The 17,125-nt window shown below is 39.2% G+C and overlaps 1 protein-coding gene across 1 annotated transcript in view; it reads left to right on the top strand.

Moving 5' to 3' along the window:
- The first annotated feature begins 12,023 nt into the window (after positions 1–12,023).
- The window catches only part of LOC140232841 (uncharacterized), a 54,709-nt gene continuing 49,607 nt past the window's right edge, over positions 12,024–17,125 (top strand). Inside the window, exon 1 of the mRNA XM_072312955.1 lies at positions 12,024–12,305. Within this exon, the coding sequence (XP_072169056.1) occupies positions 12,024–12,305 (282 nt within the window). The remainder of the gene's footprint in view (positions 12,306–17,125) is intronic.

The raw sequence follows: 17,125 nt of genomic DNA, 5'->3' as shown, positions 1-17,125 counted from the left end.
GAATCATATAAATCAAGTTTATGTAATACCTTAGTCAGTCTGACAATATACGTAGTTAGCATGTTCTGCTTAAAAATGGCGTGGGCCTGTCAATTGAACTACGTAACTCTAAAGAAAATTACTTTTCCCTTCCTGTTTTCCTTATCTCTTCTTCTTCTTCTTCTTCTTCTTCTTCTTGGGGGGGGGGGGGGGGATAGTACTTTCCTGAGCTGTCGTCCCAAAATTCTTTATCTCGCCCTCATTCTCTCCCTCTTTAAACAATAATGGAATTTTCGATGCCATTGCAAGTGGTATGTAAAATTGAGGGGGTCGGTGCAATATAGTGCTAACCCACACCTTTGTCAAAATTGAGTTACATGCATTTTCATAATCCTTATCCTTCACTCTAGCCTCCGTGAAAATATCATATTTGAATTCAACCAATAAGATGGTAGAAAAATGCATGCATTCATGATTTATTAATGTACAAGGTATGGACATTCCAAACATTCAACAGCGATTATCTCAAAATGACTATTGTGTGGGTTAGCACTATATCGCACCGACCCAACGGCGTAAATCCATACTGAGGAGTGGGGGGGGGGGGGGATGGTCACCATCACCACGATTACAAGCCCATAACCGGACCGGCGCAGCCTTTTTTTTTTTTTTGGGGGGGGGGGTGGGGGGGGGGGGAGAAGCTTTGTGCCCCCCTCCCCCCCCCCCCCCCTACACACACACGCTTTACAGGGATCGGATGCCCCACTCTTTTGCATGAAATATAAAGTGGGAAAAAATTGGCAGCAACAACATAAAGACTTTTTGTTCTTGTTGCTTTTTTTTTTTTGCTTGTCAGACGACTTTCGGCGGAAAATCAGACCTTAAAAGTATGAAAGCATTTTTTTCTTTTTGGGAAATATCTGTGAGAGGGAGCGGAACGACCGAACGGGGGAAGGGTGTGTAGGGGGGGGGGGGGAGGGTATCCTTCTCCCACACGAGGAAGATTTTGCATTTTCAGACCTGAAATTCAGCGATCTGGTGCTCACTTGTGGTGAAAATTTTGTTTTCTTTTCTTTAAAAAAACACTAAGAAAATGAAATATTCACAATATATTATTGAATGACAAAATCGTGGTATTTCAGCTCTTGCTGTGCGACATCACTGTGAAGGCCTACTAAATAATGGGGCCTATCATCGGCGTAGGCAGGATTTGATCTTAGGAGGAGCGGTTATGTGAGGGAACGAATCAAGCGCGGGGGGAGGGTATGGTAGGGGGGTTTTCCCCTCCTACGGTGAAATCTCTTTGCGTTGAAAATTTTGACATTTTTCAGTCCAAAAACTGCCGTTTGTAGCTATATTCTTCGCTTTGGAAATTAAGGGGGGCACACCAGGCGCAACTGCTGTCAATCACTGGCAGCAACATCACGAGAATGGCATAGCGATTAAATGCGAGCGAGTGGAGCGAGCGAGCATGAAAATTTTAACATTTTACAGTCTAAAAACTGCCGTTTGTAGCTATACTTTTTCGCTTTGGAAATTAAGGGGGGCCGCATCAGGCGCAACTGCTGGCAATTACTGGCAGCAACCTCAGGAGAATGGCATAGCAGTTAGATGCGAGCGAGCGGGGCGAGCGAGCTTGAAAATTTTGACATTTTACAGTCCAAAGACTGCCGTTTGTGGCTGTATTTTTTCGCTTTTGGAAATTATGGGGGCACACCGGGCGCAACTGCCGGCAATCGGGCAGCAACATCAGAATGGCATAACGATTAAATGCGAGCGAGCGAAGCGAGTGAGCTTGAAAATTTTGATATTTTACAGTCCCACATGTCCTTTGTGGCTGTACTAGTAATTTTTCGCTTTGGAAATTAAGGGGGGGGGGCGCACCGGGCGAAAACTGCTGGCAATTACTGGCAGCAACATCAGGAGAATGGCATAATGATTAAATGCGAGCGAGCGAAGCGAATGAGCTTGAAAATATTGACATTTTCCAGTCCCAAAAACTGTCGCTTGTGGCTGTATTTTTTCGCTTTGGAAATTAAGGGGGCGCACCGGGCAAAAACTGTTGGCAATTACTGGCAGCAACATCAGGAGAATGGCATAATGATTAAATGCGAGCGAGCGAAGCGAGCGAGCTTCAAATTTTGACATTTGACAGTCCCAAAACTGCCGTTTGTAGCTATATTTTTCGCTTTGGATATTAAGGGGGCGCACCGGGCGTAAACTGCTGGCAATTACTGGCAGCAACATCAGGAGAATGGAATTATAATTAAATGCGAGCGAGCGAAGCGAGCGAGCTTCAAAAATTTGACATTTTACAGTCCCCAAACTCCTGTTTGTAGCTATATTTTTCGCTTTGGAAATTAAGGGGGGCGCACCTGCTCACAATCACTGGCAGCAACATCAAGAGAATGGCATGGCGATTAAATGCGAGCGAGCGAGCTTGAAAATTTTGACATTTTACAGTCTAAAAACTGCCGTTTGTAGCTATACTTTTTCGCTTTGGAAATTTAGGGGGCACACCGAGTGCAACTGCCGGCAATTACTGGCAGCAACATCAAGAGAATGGCATAGCGGTTAAATGCGAGCGAGCGGAGCGAGCGAGCTTGAAAATTTTGACATTTTACAGTCCAAAGACTGCCGTTTGTGGCTGTATTTTTTCGCTTTGGAAATTAAGGGGGCACACCGGGCGCAACTGCCGGCAATTACTGGCAGCAACATCAGGAGAATGGCATACTGATTAAATGCTAGCGAGCGAAGCGAGTGAGCTTGAAAATTTAGACATTTCCAGTCCTAAAAACTGTCGTTTGTAGCTATATTTTCGCTTTGGAAATTAAGGGGGGCGCACCGGCTGCACCTGCTGTCAATCACTGGCAGCAACATCAGGAGAATGGCATAGCGGTTAAATGCGAGCGAGCGGAGCGAGCGAGCTTTAAAATTTTAACATTTTACAGTCCCCAAACTGCCGTTTGTAGCTATATTTTTCGCTTTGGAAATTAAGGGGGGCGCACCTGCTCACAATCACTGGCAGCAACATCAAGAGAATGGCATAGCGATTAAATGCGAGCGAGCGGAGCGAGCGAGCTTTAAATTTTTAAAATTTTACACTCCAAAAACTGCCGTTTGTAGCTATACTTTTTCGCTTTTGTTTGTCCCACTTTTATTTAAGAACCATCCCCCCCCCCCATCGACGCCTCTATACATATTAGGTTGCTTTTGTTAAGTGAAAGATCTGCTGCACACTCTTTGATAAATTAGGGAATATACGTCTATGTCAAAAGTGTACAAAGTTTATCCCTTATCCTGTATAGCGGACCTTTTGCATGTTCATGATTGCAATACAACGATCTGGTGCATAGTTCTGGCGATATTTGGACAATTTTCCATTAAGAAAGTTCGAGATTTGTCCTCATCTCGGGAATTGCTTGGGGGATACCAATGATTTGTCTGTCTGAACACTTCCTTTGGGGCGGGGCAAATGCCCCTTTGCCCCCCATAGATTCGACGTCCCTGATCTTCCCTTGGTAATATATGCCCATAGATGTATCCTGACTGAGTCATCAGTCACTGTCGTTTCTCAGGAATGATTCAGGAAATGGAGGGGGTTCAATTATGGCGATAAAGTTGTTGTTATTGTTTGTTTGTATGTTTTCGTACATATTTTGCAGATGGTCCCCAGTTACTCGCGTCATAGCATGTTTATATGTAGACCTATACCATTTGACGTTGTCAACGCCTGAGCCATACCTTACAGTGTATGTCGATGTTACTTTCTTCGCGAGCGAGCGAAGCGAGCGAGCGCTTGAGAAAAGTATACATTTTCCTACAAGATAGAATACTGTTCAGCTCTGTTACCTGTCTGAAGGCCGGCGTACAAACGTCATGCAATATGCCAAAATTGATACAATCACATTTCTGCTTCCTCCATTTTTTCCCCTCAAAATTCAGGGGGGGATGATTGTACAGGCCATCCCCCCCTCCTCCATTTCAGGGGGGGGGGGATATATCCCCCCCATCCCCCCCGGGATTTACGCCCATGCACCGACCCCTTCAATTTCAGAACAAAAAGAACCTACACAAAAAGAAATAAAGCGAACATTGCACGCGCTGATTAACTTTGGCCCCGGAACAGTTTAATTAGCTCCGTTAAGAAAGGAACGATAAGATATCACGCTTTCCTTTAACTGTGACGTCAAACAAGGGGAAAAAAGAAGGGCGGTTTCATGGTTTCAACAAACTGTATGAGGGTTTCTATACGCTGTTCACATCCCCTTCTCAGATGCCGTCTTTCCACTATTACCGATATCATTCTGATTTCTTTTCTAGTTCGTACCGCTCCCTGCAGTGAGCAGTTGATAGGTAGTTTACACCCAATTCCACACTAACATGCAAGATCGCCACTCCATTATTCGCGCTGACTTTGGATGAATGCAAGAAAGAATAAACATGCGGTAGCAGTTCCGTCAACTTGGATGGACGTGAAATATTTTAAGTGACGTTGTAGATTTTCTGAAGTTTTACACCGGTGCACGACAAAGTGAAATTGGTGATAATCACTGTCATAATATGTTTATGCCAATCTTCATCAATAATTTTCCTTTCTCAAGATGAATTCAAAATTTATAGATGTCGATAGATAGTCGACAGTCTTCTTCAAATGAAATTGTTGTCGTAAGCTAAGATAGGTCTTGATTGTACCAAGGGCAAGGAGGCATGTGATACCTTCTTGATTGTACAAACTAATTAGAAAATGGGGTAATGACCTATTCACAAATGCCTATTAGTGAATGACGTGATCATTGTTTCACCCCTCTGCCCAGTCCCTCCTGTTCCGCGGAACAATATTATTCTTTCATTTCTGTGGTCCCGTTTCCATGACAACGTACTGTCATACGTCAACTACGTATGCAGGGAGAGGTCATTTGGAGATGAAGTCTTACACGTACTAGCATGACTGGTATGCTCCAATTCGTCCGCTTTGAGGGCCAATACCGGGCTTATATTGGGTGTGCAGTTCGGAGACGTATCCCATCATACAAGAATGGAGCTTCTACACCAGTTTCGTGTGCCGTCTTCTCAGCTTCTGCTCTCGGTGGCAACGGTTGAGCGGTTTTTTTCGATCATGAAACGGCACAAATCTTTAAAGCTCCTGGCATCTGTGCTGTAGAAGAATAGTCAGCAATCGTCGTCATATTTTGTAGAGGTTACTTCTACTCTAAATCAATGGAATTCTGAAGTTTTCGGGGAGTACCACTTGCTAACCTTGTAAACTATTGCAACTCGCGCACACCCATCGCCAGCCACTGCACAGCATGCCGAAGAAAGCGACATGGTAGGTGGTAGGCACGGTATTTCGGTAAGTGGAAAAAAAGTAGACCGTTGTTACCAACAGGAGTTACTGTGTGAAAGACTGCATTGAGAAGTGAAGATGAAAGCTGTTGATGAACATCATTATTACTAAAAGAGTACTGACTGATGATAGTTTATGCGATGACGTACTCGGCGAGCTACGCGTAGTTATTTCTTGATTTATGCTATCCCATAGTGTGTTATGAATGGGGATAGGCCTACAATTGTATTTCCTCTCACCTCCCTGGTTTATATATCCACAGAATGCTGAGATGGATGCACGGCTCGTGACAACCTTGAAAAGTAGGCCGAACTGTTGAAGTCACTGCAGCAGTTCTTGTCCTACCAGCTAGTTTCAGGTAGACGAGAAACAAGTGGCAACAAAACTGCTAGCGCGATGTTCGTAGACAAATAAAAGAATATGAATGGAAAATCCAAATTATATACCAAATATGAGGGTGCTGTTCGTTATTCCGAAGGTTCGATATTCCGAAGGTTCGCTATTCCGAAGGTTCGTTAATCCGAAACACACAAATTCCCTATACCCAGAGGTTCGTTAATCCGAAAATGAAAAAGGGTTCGTTAATCCGAACATTTGTGGCGTTATTCCGAAGGTTCGTTATTCCGAAGATTTGTTCATCCGAAAATGAAATTCGGAAAAACGAACCTTCGGAATAACGAATCTTCGGACTGAAGAGCCTTCGGAATAACGAACCTTCGGAATAACGAGCTGTAACCCAAATATGATACTTTTTTTCTTTAATTGTATTGGCACTTTGTAAAAAAGCCGCCCTGATCGGAGAGTTATTGGAAATTTTATTTCCTTCTTACGCGGGATATTAAAACGTGCAATTTGTCTCCTTGCTATATTTCATTATGTCAATAAGTACGAACATTTTGTTTTTTAATAGATTCTTTCCATGCTGTTTGTATTTCGTGTCATATTTACATACTTATCAATATCATGACAATCTTTATGGACAATGAAAATCATAATGATAACTGAATTAGATAATAAAAACTATTTTTTTTTAATCAAGCCAGAACATTACCCAATGAATAGGCTTCTGCCACTACACTAGATAGTAAAAACTATTCAAAAATTGAAGTGCATTTTTTCTGCATCGTTTTCAAATTTATTTAAATAAATTCAGTGATAGCAGACGCATAGAATTGTATGATAGATTTCATCAAATCCGGACCTAATGCAAAGAAAGTTATTGAAAGTTAGGTTTCACCTATTTGGGCAATATTAGTCGCAACCAGATATAATATGACATATAGGAGGGGATAATGATTACATTACATTTCATTTCATTTCATTTCATTTCATTTCATTTCATTTCATTTTCAAATACTCAAAAATTGCATATACATTTATAGTAACTTAAAATCGGTAATGTTACACTAGGAAATCACTGAGAACTGAATAAAGTAAAATAAACTGTGACTTATACCGAATCAAAATTAGTGGAAATGGAATTGACTGCTGACAAGCAGGACTGTGATTTGCAGTATTCCTTTGAACAGCATAACTAACTACTAAACTAATTAAAGAAATGGTTTAGTTTTGGTTGAGATGGAGACCGGGGGATGGGTATTCAAGTTTTAACTCTTTCTGAGATTATTAGAAACCATCAATGTGAAATATTAAAGAGCATACAATTTCAAGATGAATTAAAAGTGTGGTGAAAATCGCTTTTGAAATGGACAAGATATCCAAGAAACAAAGAGGTCGTAATAAAAGTTGGAAACACCTTTTACTCGGATAACTTTGTTTTACTTTGTTTTTGGATATCTCGGCCATGTCAAAAGTGATTTTCAGCATATTAACTTTCAATTCCTCTTGTATATTCTTTAATATTCCATATAAGTGGTTTCTAATTATCTCGCAAAGGGTTAAATCCTGAATCCCCATCTCAACCAAAACTACACCATCCCTCTAAATAATGACGTCATTACCTCAAGACACGATTAAATCTTCACTGAAAATGTCTTTCTTCTTAATGGATCAACTAAGACAAAATTGTGTCCGTTACATCTAATAATATAGTTTATTATAGTTTTGTGATGATCAATGGTCACACTCAAAGGCTCATGGGGGCGAGGGATGCGAAGTTATACTTTGCTATTAAAATAAAAAAAAAACAAGATTTTTAGGTTTTTATACTATTTTTGTGTACAATCCTATGGGAAAGAGATGCGAAGTCACCTACTCTAAATTGCCTTATTGCATGATTAGCTCTAATATCACCATTTTACAACATTCAACGGAAACTTTAGAATTCCACGGCTTAACTGCACTAGGTTCGAATTCGATGTACCGTGTAGTACCTACTCTACCATTCTAGAAGTTTGATTTTGCTTATGTTATTCATTGAAGTCGATTTGAGCATGGCGGGGAATTGACTTCTAGATAAAGATAGAATTATGTCAAAGCAATTTTTTATGCGATTTTTCGTAGAAAAAAATAGTAGTAGTAGTAATGATAATAATGATAATAATAATAATAATAATAATAATAATAATAATAATAATAATAATAATTATAATAATAATAATATCGTTAGTAATACAAAAATAAAACAATTCCAAGTAGAGCGCACAATGATCTACAAGACTCTTTCTTTACAAGATTTCCTAAATATCAGAAAAAGATAAGTTTTCAAAGATTTTAAAAATTGCTTCGTGTTTATAACTTTGCCTGGCAACCTATTCCATAAAATCAGTGCAGTGCTGCAATAGCCAAACAACGTTAGCCATGATAAACATGGATGTATAGTAAGTAAATGCTTATCTGAAGAGCGGAGGTTTTTTGTAGGTGTGTATGGTGCAATGCTGTTATTAGATAGGAAGGACGCTCATTGATGACCTCTATGACATAGAAGCTTTCTATACAGTCTGTCAACTGCAGACAACTAGTATAGGCAATTCAACATGGGCGTAATTGGATCCTCACCCTTTGCACGTTCCACAAGTCTAGCAGTACTATTTTGGGCTATATTTGCAATTTTTCTATCTTTAAGGGATGCCATTTAAAAGAACAGGATGACACGAAATTCTTCTTCTTATCATTATTATTTATAAAACAATGAATCAATTTATCAATTTCTCTGTAGTCTTGTTACTTAAGAAATTACGAATTTGTGCGACTTCTTTTTTTTTTTCTTAACAGACACAGATGAACGACTACCCCGCTCTTTTTTACATGTACATTGCAGAGCTGATCCATTTGAACGCAAAGTGTTATTGACATATATGTTTCATTTACCATAAATGTAGAAACGATCAACAATTACAGCGAATGGCAAAGTGGTGGGTTGCAATGAAAAATGCAAAAGCTCGGTCTTTTGGCAAAATTTTTTCTTAGCCAGTGCAACAACGTCAAGAATACTGTGACACGACATTTGCTCCTGCGACAATCGCTTCTATCTTATTTTTTTTTTCCAAGGACTTAGGGAATAGGGTTAGGGTTGTGATAGGGTTTTAAATTTAGTTTGATGTGAGGATTAGGATTAGGGTCAGGGTGATATGCGTGGGTTGAATTTGTGTGTGGCTTAGCGCTGAGATATTTCATGAGAGCAACTGTCGCAGGAGCAAATGTCATGGAACCCACGGAGCACACTTTGTCTACTCTCACTGCGGCGTATTGTTGTTCCCAAGGTTGTATCCAACATTGTCCATCATGTTCTGATTGTTTTTCATTGTGATAAAAATGTGTCAAATTGGTTTGATAGTCAAATTCCTTCATGCCTTTGTGTTTTCAATGGAAAATCTAACAAATGTGGCTGGTATTTGTCTGCTGATTTCTGTTGAGAGCGGGATATCAAGTTCTGGTTAATTGCGCCCTCACATGGTGATGTCAATGTAGTGCAGCTACTTTGCTCTAGTTTGGATGTCTGGCATTGTTGTTTAACATTTTGCGTATTTGTTTCCCAATTTAACCCGTCGAGGACCGTTTGGTTTTGCTACAACACGCATTTCCCATAGACACCTGCCTGAGTATACTCGGGACTCGTCCTCAACTCGTCCTCAGCGTAAGGTTCCTGAAAAGAAGAAGAGGAAGAAGAAGAAGAAGAAGAAGAAGAAGAAGAAGAAGAAGAAGAAGAAGAAGAAGAAGAAGAAAAAGAAGAGAGATGAAATTCTTTAACTCGTACATGATAGGATGTTAGTAGCGCATTACATGCACGTGCATGAATATATTTTCATTCTGTATTCATGTAACACATGACACCTCTCATGACATTTGTGGCAACTATTGTTGTAATAGATCGTAGTTGTCGGTTTTGATTTACAGGATGTGGATTTTTAATATCTGACTAAAGAATTTAACAAGGAATACAGCATGCCTTGTTCTCGACAATAGTCAAAGCAATCGATAACAGTGAGTGTACACGATACACTTGAAAAAAGAAAAATACGTGGAATAACACTTGACATTGAATTCAGGACATGCCAACATCTGATCAGCCTAGGAAAAAATACCCAAACCTGACATTAACGGGGGCTACAATCACGACAATAAATTGAAAGTAGTTCAAACAGTGCGGTAATTTTTTTCTTGTGGTTATGGTCTTCTTGAAAAGGGTGATACAGCCGCACTTGTGAAGAAGCGCATAGGACTGTAATGTGTGTCACTGTGAATATCACGTGCTGGTCACAAGGTGACCAATTATTTGAAATGAACATGAAAATATTCCTGCGCGAGACTCTCATTGAGGGATGACGCAACACAATATTCAATTCAAATCTCGGACATATTTATGATCAGAGAGTTATGACATATTTGTTTCCCATATTTTCATATGGTAGCCATTATATTATGCAAATAAGAGAGGCAATAATTGCCGTCACCTCATAACCCTGGCAATAGTTTGTGCGTGAGAGTTTTAAGAATTTTATGTTTTTTGCTTCAATATTGAATCAGGAACCGCGTCATCGTTTCCTACAAGAGTTTTTCGTACTTCCAATTACATTTGTTTTAGTGACTTTGAGAGAAGCAATGCACATTAAATGTGTTCGCTATATACTTCTCAGCTGAATAACTACCTAGTCCACAGATGCGATTCAAAGAGGAGTGCAAGTTGAAATTGTGTTCGAGAGAACAACTCAAACGATGAAAAAAAAAACGTTATGCTGTCTTGACAATGAGTATAGGGGTTAGTTTTTAGTTTACATCTGTGTAAAAAGGAAAATCGCACACATGTATTTGTATCTAGTCGTCGAATACCTTAGGAAGCATGCCAGATTTCTTCAGTAGATCACATGGTTATCAGGGAAAAATTAATGAGTACTCTAAGAGTGAGAGGAATATTGGTGCATTTGGCACTGTGATTGATTGCAAGTCATACCAGGGAATGACGTGGTTTGGCCGTCAGCCAATCAGAAGAGCGCAGGCTTTCCAATTTCCAACCGGTCGTGCCTGAGGGCTCAGAGTTCTTTTGTCGCAATGGGAATGAGATGTGTGAATGAATCTTGGCATGTATACGTTGGCTGGTACGTGAAATACTGCGGCTAACCTTCAGAATTTTGTTACAGCTCAGATATTAGTAAAAGGTATGAAGGAATTTCCGCACTCCACGTTTACGTGAGCGTGTTTTTTTTTTTTTTTTTTTTTAGTCATACTGAGATCAGATAAACCGAATTCCACTGAATTCAGACCCCCACCGAGAAATACAAAATTTTGTTATTCGAAAGTTTCGGAAGTTTCCACAAAACTTTTATCGATTACACAGTGATGAAAAAACTTCAAAAAAGACTAACATGTCATCGCCTCACAAGGCATGTATTGGTTCGGCATATGAAAAAGTGAATGACGTCTTTTCGTCAATATAATCACCCCCCCCCCCCACCCCCGGCATGTTAATCATCATCAAACTCAACTCTGTAGTGTAGTGTGACACCAAGGGTGTAATTTCTTCCAGCAGATTTGATTTTGAAAATGGACATTTCTTTCTGAAACTTGTGAGATGATGACGTCGCCACCTCATTCACTTTGCATAACGTGACCAAAATTTGGCGTTGTCGTTACCGAATCTGTCAAACGTCACTATTCCGTAATGTGTGTATCTTTTACTCAATAATTGTTCTGCCTGTTCAATTGTACCTGAAATGCTCTTCATGTCTTCATTGTGTTACAGGTCGTCTGCAGTCAACTCCGCCAAGTAATGCTGTGACCTGGCCTTCTATGGTCGCCAGTTATTCTCAAGCCCGATGAAACAAGGGGGTTCCTCGCAAATTCTCGTTCTGGAACGCGTTATGACAGGGACGAAACCGTTTCGTCGAAATCATCTAGACTCTCTGACCTCGCAGAACCTCAGACACAAGTGTTCTCACTCCTAGCCCCACCCCCTCCTCCCCCCCCCCTCTCTCATATGTATTTATATACATCTCCATTCATCTGACATGGACCTCGAAGCAGTTAGTTGATAGTGAAGTGAGTCATACTTTGTGAAGGGGTATCCGCTAAAAGGGGGAAGTAGGCCTTGCTGTCGGTTCGTATAACAGCAAGAGTTCTCTATTTTCTTTCTCTCTCTTTCTCCCTCTCCCTCTATCTTTTCCCCTGTCTCTCTTCGTCACGATACATTCACCGCCACGTCCATCTATCGGGCAGTCAGAGACCGCGGACGGACATCGCTGCGGCCGGATTTTTTTTTTTTGCCTCCGTGTTGTGCTGGCCTGCCTGCCTGCCTCTGACGATGGATGTGAACGGGCCATGTCGCCAGCAGTCGCTGTCAAGTTTCGTCGCCTACGTCTTCTTCCTGACGATGTCGCTGAGTTTTGGCAGAATTCTCGGCGACGAGGTCTCTGCCCGCAGACTCTTGGATGCTCTGTCAGTGAACAAGCCCTTCAGTGATTTGAGGAACGTTAGAGCAAAGCGGTCCGTGGGATTTTCGCGCGCACAACAAACTGCTATTTTGAATTTACACAATGAATTTCGGGGTACGGTGTCCCCGCAAGCCGCCAATATGGAACATTTGGTAAGTCATGGGTTAATCGGGGTGCGGGGATGCTTAACTTAGTCTTGGTTGCATCCGCTTTCTCTAGAATATCAGTACTATGACGTATCACAGACTTATTCTTTTATTTATTATGAATTTTCTTTTTTATTGTAATGGACAACGGTTGCTTTTTTTCCAAAAACAAAGAAAAAATTCACTTTGAACGTTGTAAATAAAATTGTTTAGACTTAATCACACGCTCTCTGACGAATTTCCCCTCCCCTAAAAAGAACACACACACACACATGTCTTGCGCTTCAAGAATAGTGCAATAGAATGGACCCATACTGAACGAGTGTGACATTTAGACTAGTATGATACTATCTTATCATACACGTCTATTTTAACGTCACATACACTGAGTTGGATCATTTACATTTTGCACAAGTAATTGGGTTCTGTCGTCTGTAAGGTTACCTAGCAAATATTTAATGTTACGGCTCTGATACGATTCGAGGTTCCTAAAGTCCAGTGCATTAAAGTGTGATGCGACTCTATGTTCAAACGTACTTTTCTGGGAAATGAAAAAAAAATCAAAATTAAAGATCGATAGAAGTGTCATCAAATTTAACAATGAAAAGAAGGAAGTCGTGTAATTCCTTCAAAGACAAAATTACGTGCTGTAAAAACGTACTAATTGTTTTAAATATCATTTAAGATCAACGAACAGTATCATATTGAAATGCAGATATTCTTTATGCAACATTTGATATTCATTATAATTATGATATGAAAGTAGATAAATAATTCCATTACATTACATGAACGAATAAACTAATGACGCCAAGAATACTTGATCAAGATAAGGACAAATATTAGATTCACGATCCTTCAAGCCTCAAGAAGTGTGACTTCATGTTTTTGAAAGAAAGAAAATGTTTCATCTTAAATCAACTCCGTCTTGTTGTTGGAAGTAGGCACTTAAAACTGATTAGCATGCCTTTAATGTAGGCCAAAACAACAACCACAAAAACAAAAACAAAAACAGAAATCGCAACGTAGCTGAAGGGGAAACCGAAGGCGAAGTCGCACCAATATAAATCATTCAAAAAATTTACACAGCTCATCGAGGTAGTGAAGACTTGTCAGATGGTTATACACGTGAACCCTCATCAGCGATGACGCTCATATTATCTCCCCTCATATTATCTCCCCTCGCTCACGTCCACGATATTATTAATCACCTGTTGGCTCGTTGCGAAGTCCACAATACTTGTATACCATAGAAGGTAATCGAACGATAAAAAGAAAACCCGAGTCAATATTTTTCCCGAAATGTTAAAGACGAAAGCCGCGAGATAAAGAGTCAGAATTCATCTTGTGAGACTGAACTAAAGATTAACTCACACATACAGGAGAAACTTTATTTACAAAGTACTTTTGTATGTTTTTTTTTATTATTGTTCTTATTTACGTTTTTAGCTTGTTTTGTCCAGAGAGTTGATTTACAAAGTACTTTTATTATTATCTTTTTTTTTTGGTATTTTTCCTAATGTTTAATACTTACTTAATTTGATTCAGATTTAGAGGTAAATATTCAACAATGTGAATGAGGCGCCCCTTAACCACAACCACAATAACAATAACTACAGCAATAACAATATTGGCTGCCCTTCCATGGGCTCTTCCTGCCAATCATATATGGAATATTTATTTTGATTTTTTTTTAATAGTTAATTCTCCTTATTCGTGGCGACATGTAAACTAATAAGTGTCATGTGTGAACGATAAGGTATGAAACTGTATAAGCTGATGCAAAAGTAAAACAAAACAAAAGGATGAAGATTGACTGAATGACAGTTTCTTTCGATGATTTCCCTCCGTCACCACCTTCTCCTACCCCGGAAAAAAGGCCGTCATTAAAAACATCAAAATTACTTTCGCCCAGTCACCATCGTACACAAAGACAATGATGATAACAATATGCATTGCCCATCGGCCCTGTATTAATCGCGCACCTGGACGTTTGATGTAGATGACAGTATCAGTGTTTAACCTTCCTGTAAAGGTGGCTTTTACTATAAAAAAAAGTATCCTATCTCAAAGTCATTACACATTACTCATTCACAGCTGCACGTTGTTAACAGCTATATTAATGCAAATCACTTCCAAAAACACATTGGTACAAGGCAGAACGTGTGCTGACTATAATAGCATTCATGTTCTACAGCAAAATCTGATTTTCCTGAAAGCAAGAGATTATTGAGCAGAGGGGTGAAGATGATATGGGGTATGAGTTTTCGTCAAATTTGTCTCCCCCTGCACAAATGAAATTTGTAAGACTGCAACCTGGTGGTAGTGTCGTTGCCCGGTAAGTAGTAAATGACTGTTTCGATACCTACTGGTACTTTTTTTACGACGTGTTTGTTAAAAATGTATGATCAGCAGTTGCGATCTTACAAATTTCATTTGTAGAGAAGGAGACATATTGAAGAAAATTCATACCCCATTTAATTTTCTTATCACATTTTTTTTTTCTGTCTGATAAATGCTGTTTATAATAAGAATAATAATGGCTTTTGTTACAACTAAAATAAATGATAATTATGAGCATTCTCGTCATCGTCGTCTTTATGACAATTATTACTGTTGTTTTATCCCGGGATTGATTATAATGAAACAAACTTTTTTCAACCATTGTTATTATGATCATCATCGCATCAACTTAATTTTATCATCCATTAGTCATTAGAGTGTCTGTTTCCCTTGTCTGTCAATCTCTGTAGTAGGGAAACTGACAAACTAAAGGAACAATCCAAGAGATGAAGAGGGTTTTGATTTTTTTTTTTTATTAATTAGAATTTCATACTTCAATACAGAGCCAATGTAAAAAAAAAAAAAGAAAATCCTTTTTTTTCCAATTCCAATTCAATTTCGGTTTTACTAAAACCAAATAAAACACCAAATAAAAGTCCAAAGACTAACCCTATTTGGTTCACATCAAAATTTGAAGTCAAAGTAAACATTTCGTCTTAATTCCAAGTGGACACGGAGAGGGAAAAGAGACGAAGCTGAAACAAAGCAAAAACACATATTATTGACAATTGATATTTCTACCAGATAACAGAGTTCAGTTCCGATCAGTTCAGTTTTATGTCTGCATTCCATTTTCAATCATAACAAAAAGAACGCAAACAAACCAAGAGATGGCGAGCATGCTCGATTTTGTTATAAAGGGATGGTATAGTTTTGGTTGAGATGGGGCTTGAGGTTTCCAAGGTTTTTTTTATGATTTTTTTTTTTTTAGATAATGAGAAATCTCCCATGAAATACGAAATGGCATATAATTCTAAGAGGAATTCAAAGGTTATTTGACGAAAATCGGTTTTGACTGGCTGAGATATCCAAAATAAAGCGATCCTAATAAAAGATGGGACCCACCTTTATAGGATCGCTTTGTTTTACTTTGGGTTTTTTTTTTTATCTTTGCCATTTCAAAACTGATTTTCATCGAATGAACTTTGAATTCCTCTTAGAGCTTTTTATGCTTTTAACATTTGATAAAGTGGTTTCTTAAAAGTTAAAAGCTGAATTCTCACCTCAACTTATACTGTACTATCCCTTTAAGCAATCTTTAATCTTAGACGGCAGTGCAGCGCCAATTCTACCAGGTCACATATACCATGAGTTAAATTCAATTTAATTTCTGGCATTTCATTTCAAGTGCAGTGTAGCAAACTTCACAACAAAGTGCCGTCATAACTGTTCGAATTTTGTTGTGCATCAATAAACATTATGTAGTGCAATTGACGAAGTAGGGCCTATACTCTCACAGGCTCTCCCAGCACACAGCACGCACACATACACGTGACATAAATTCCTGTTAAACAACGAAATCCAGCAAGACGTAACCACATGTCGTCATTCGTAATTCATAAATTCAATAAAGAATAGTACAATGTAACTACGCGGAAGAAGAGAAGAATTCTTGGCAGTGTTCACAACCACTCTTCTATTTCCTATACCTCACACCGAATTCGAGAAGTTGATAATTCTCTCGAAATTAATAACATTTACGCACTAGGCTTGATATCCTCCTCTGAGGCACAGATTTATAAGGAAGGTACAAAATTTCCGAAAAGAATAATAAAAATATATATTTTTTCTCCTATATTGTCATGTATATCGTATTTCTCTTGATAGTGATGAACCACACAGTTACTATTACGTATGAAAATTATTAGTACTCCATATTCCGTGATAATTGTCTCACAGCACACTTGTCGATTCCAAGGCGAACGTCGTGTGAACTGCGTAACAGTCATGACTGTATTGTAATCTTACATCCCCTTGGAAACCAATTCTTAGCAAGTGACCTTTAGGTACGCGTCTGCCCCTTGATTTATTCCTTTGCCATCTTATGCCAAAATCTCACTTCCAACTTAATATCCTCTTCCGAAGAAGACGTTGATATTTCACCTTTTTTTTTTAGTCAGTCCGATTTTCCTCGTAAATGGGATTCAATTCCAAAGGTAAAGGGGAAAAAGACTCTAATGTGAACAGGGGAGGCAGCTAGCAAATGGCTCTAGGCAATTTCAGTTTGAGACAGACAACGCAGCCCTTCTATACCGCGATCAAGTGCCTGACCTGAAGCATAGTTTGCTGATTTATTATGTCATACAATGCCTTCATTCCACTGGACAATCCGTAATAATTGTAAGAATGATTGCGGCGCAATATACCGTTAAATACCACCTCTGACAGTTGCTATCATAAAGCATTGAACAGAACAAGCAGCACCAGTACAAGCAACAACAATGAACCAAGCAAGAGGAATCCATGAAAATCATTTGTTTCAA

This window comes from Diadema setosum, chromosome 9, assembly GCF_964275005.1.
Source record: "Diadema setosum chromosome 9, eeDiaSeto1, whole genome shotgun sequence".
NCBI classification, from domain to species: domain Eukaryota; kingdom Metazoa; phylum Echinodermata; class Echinoidea; order Diadematoida; family Diadematidae; genus Diadema; species Diadema setosum.
The sequence above is the reverse complement of the archived record's forward strand: the minus strand, read 5'-3'. Positions and strand labels throughout refer to the sequence as shown.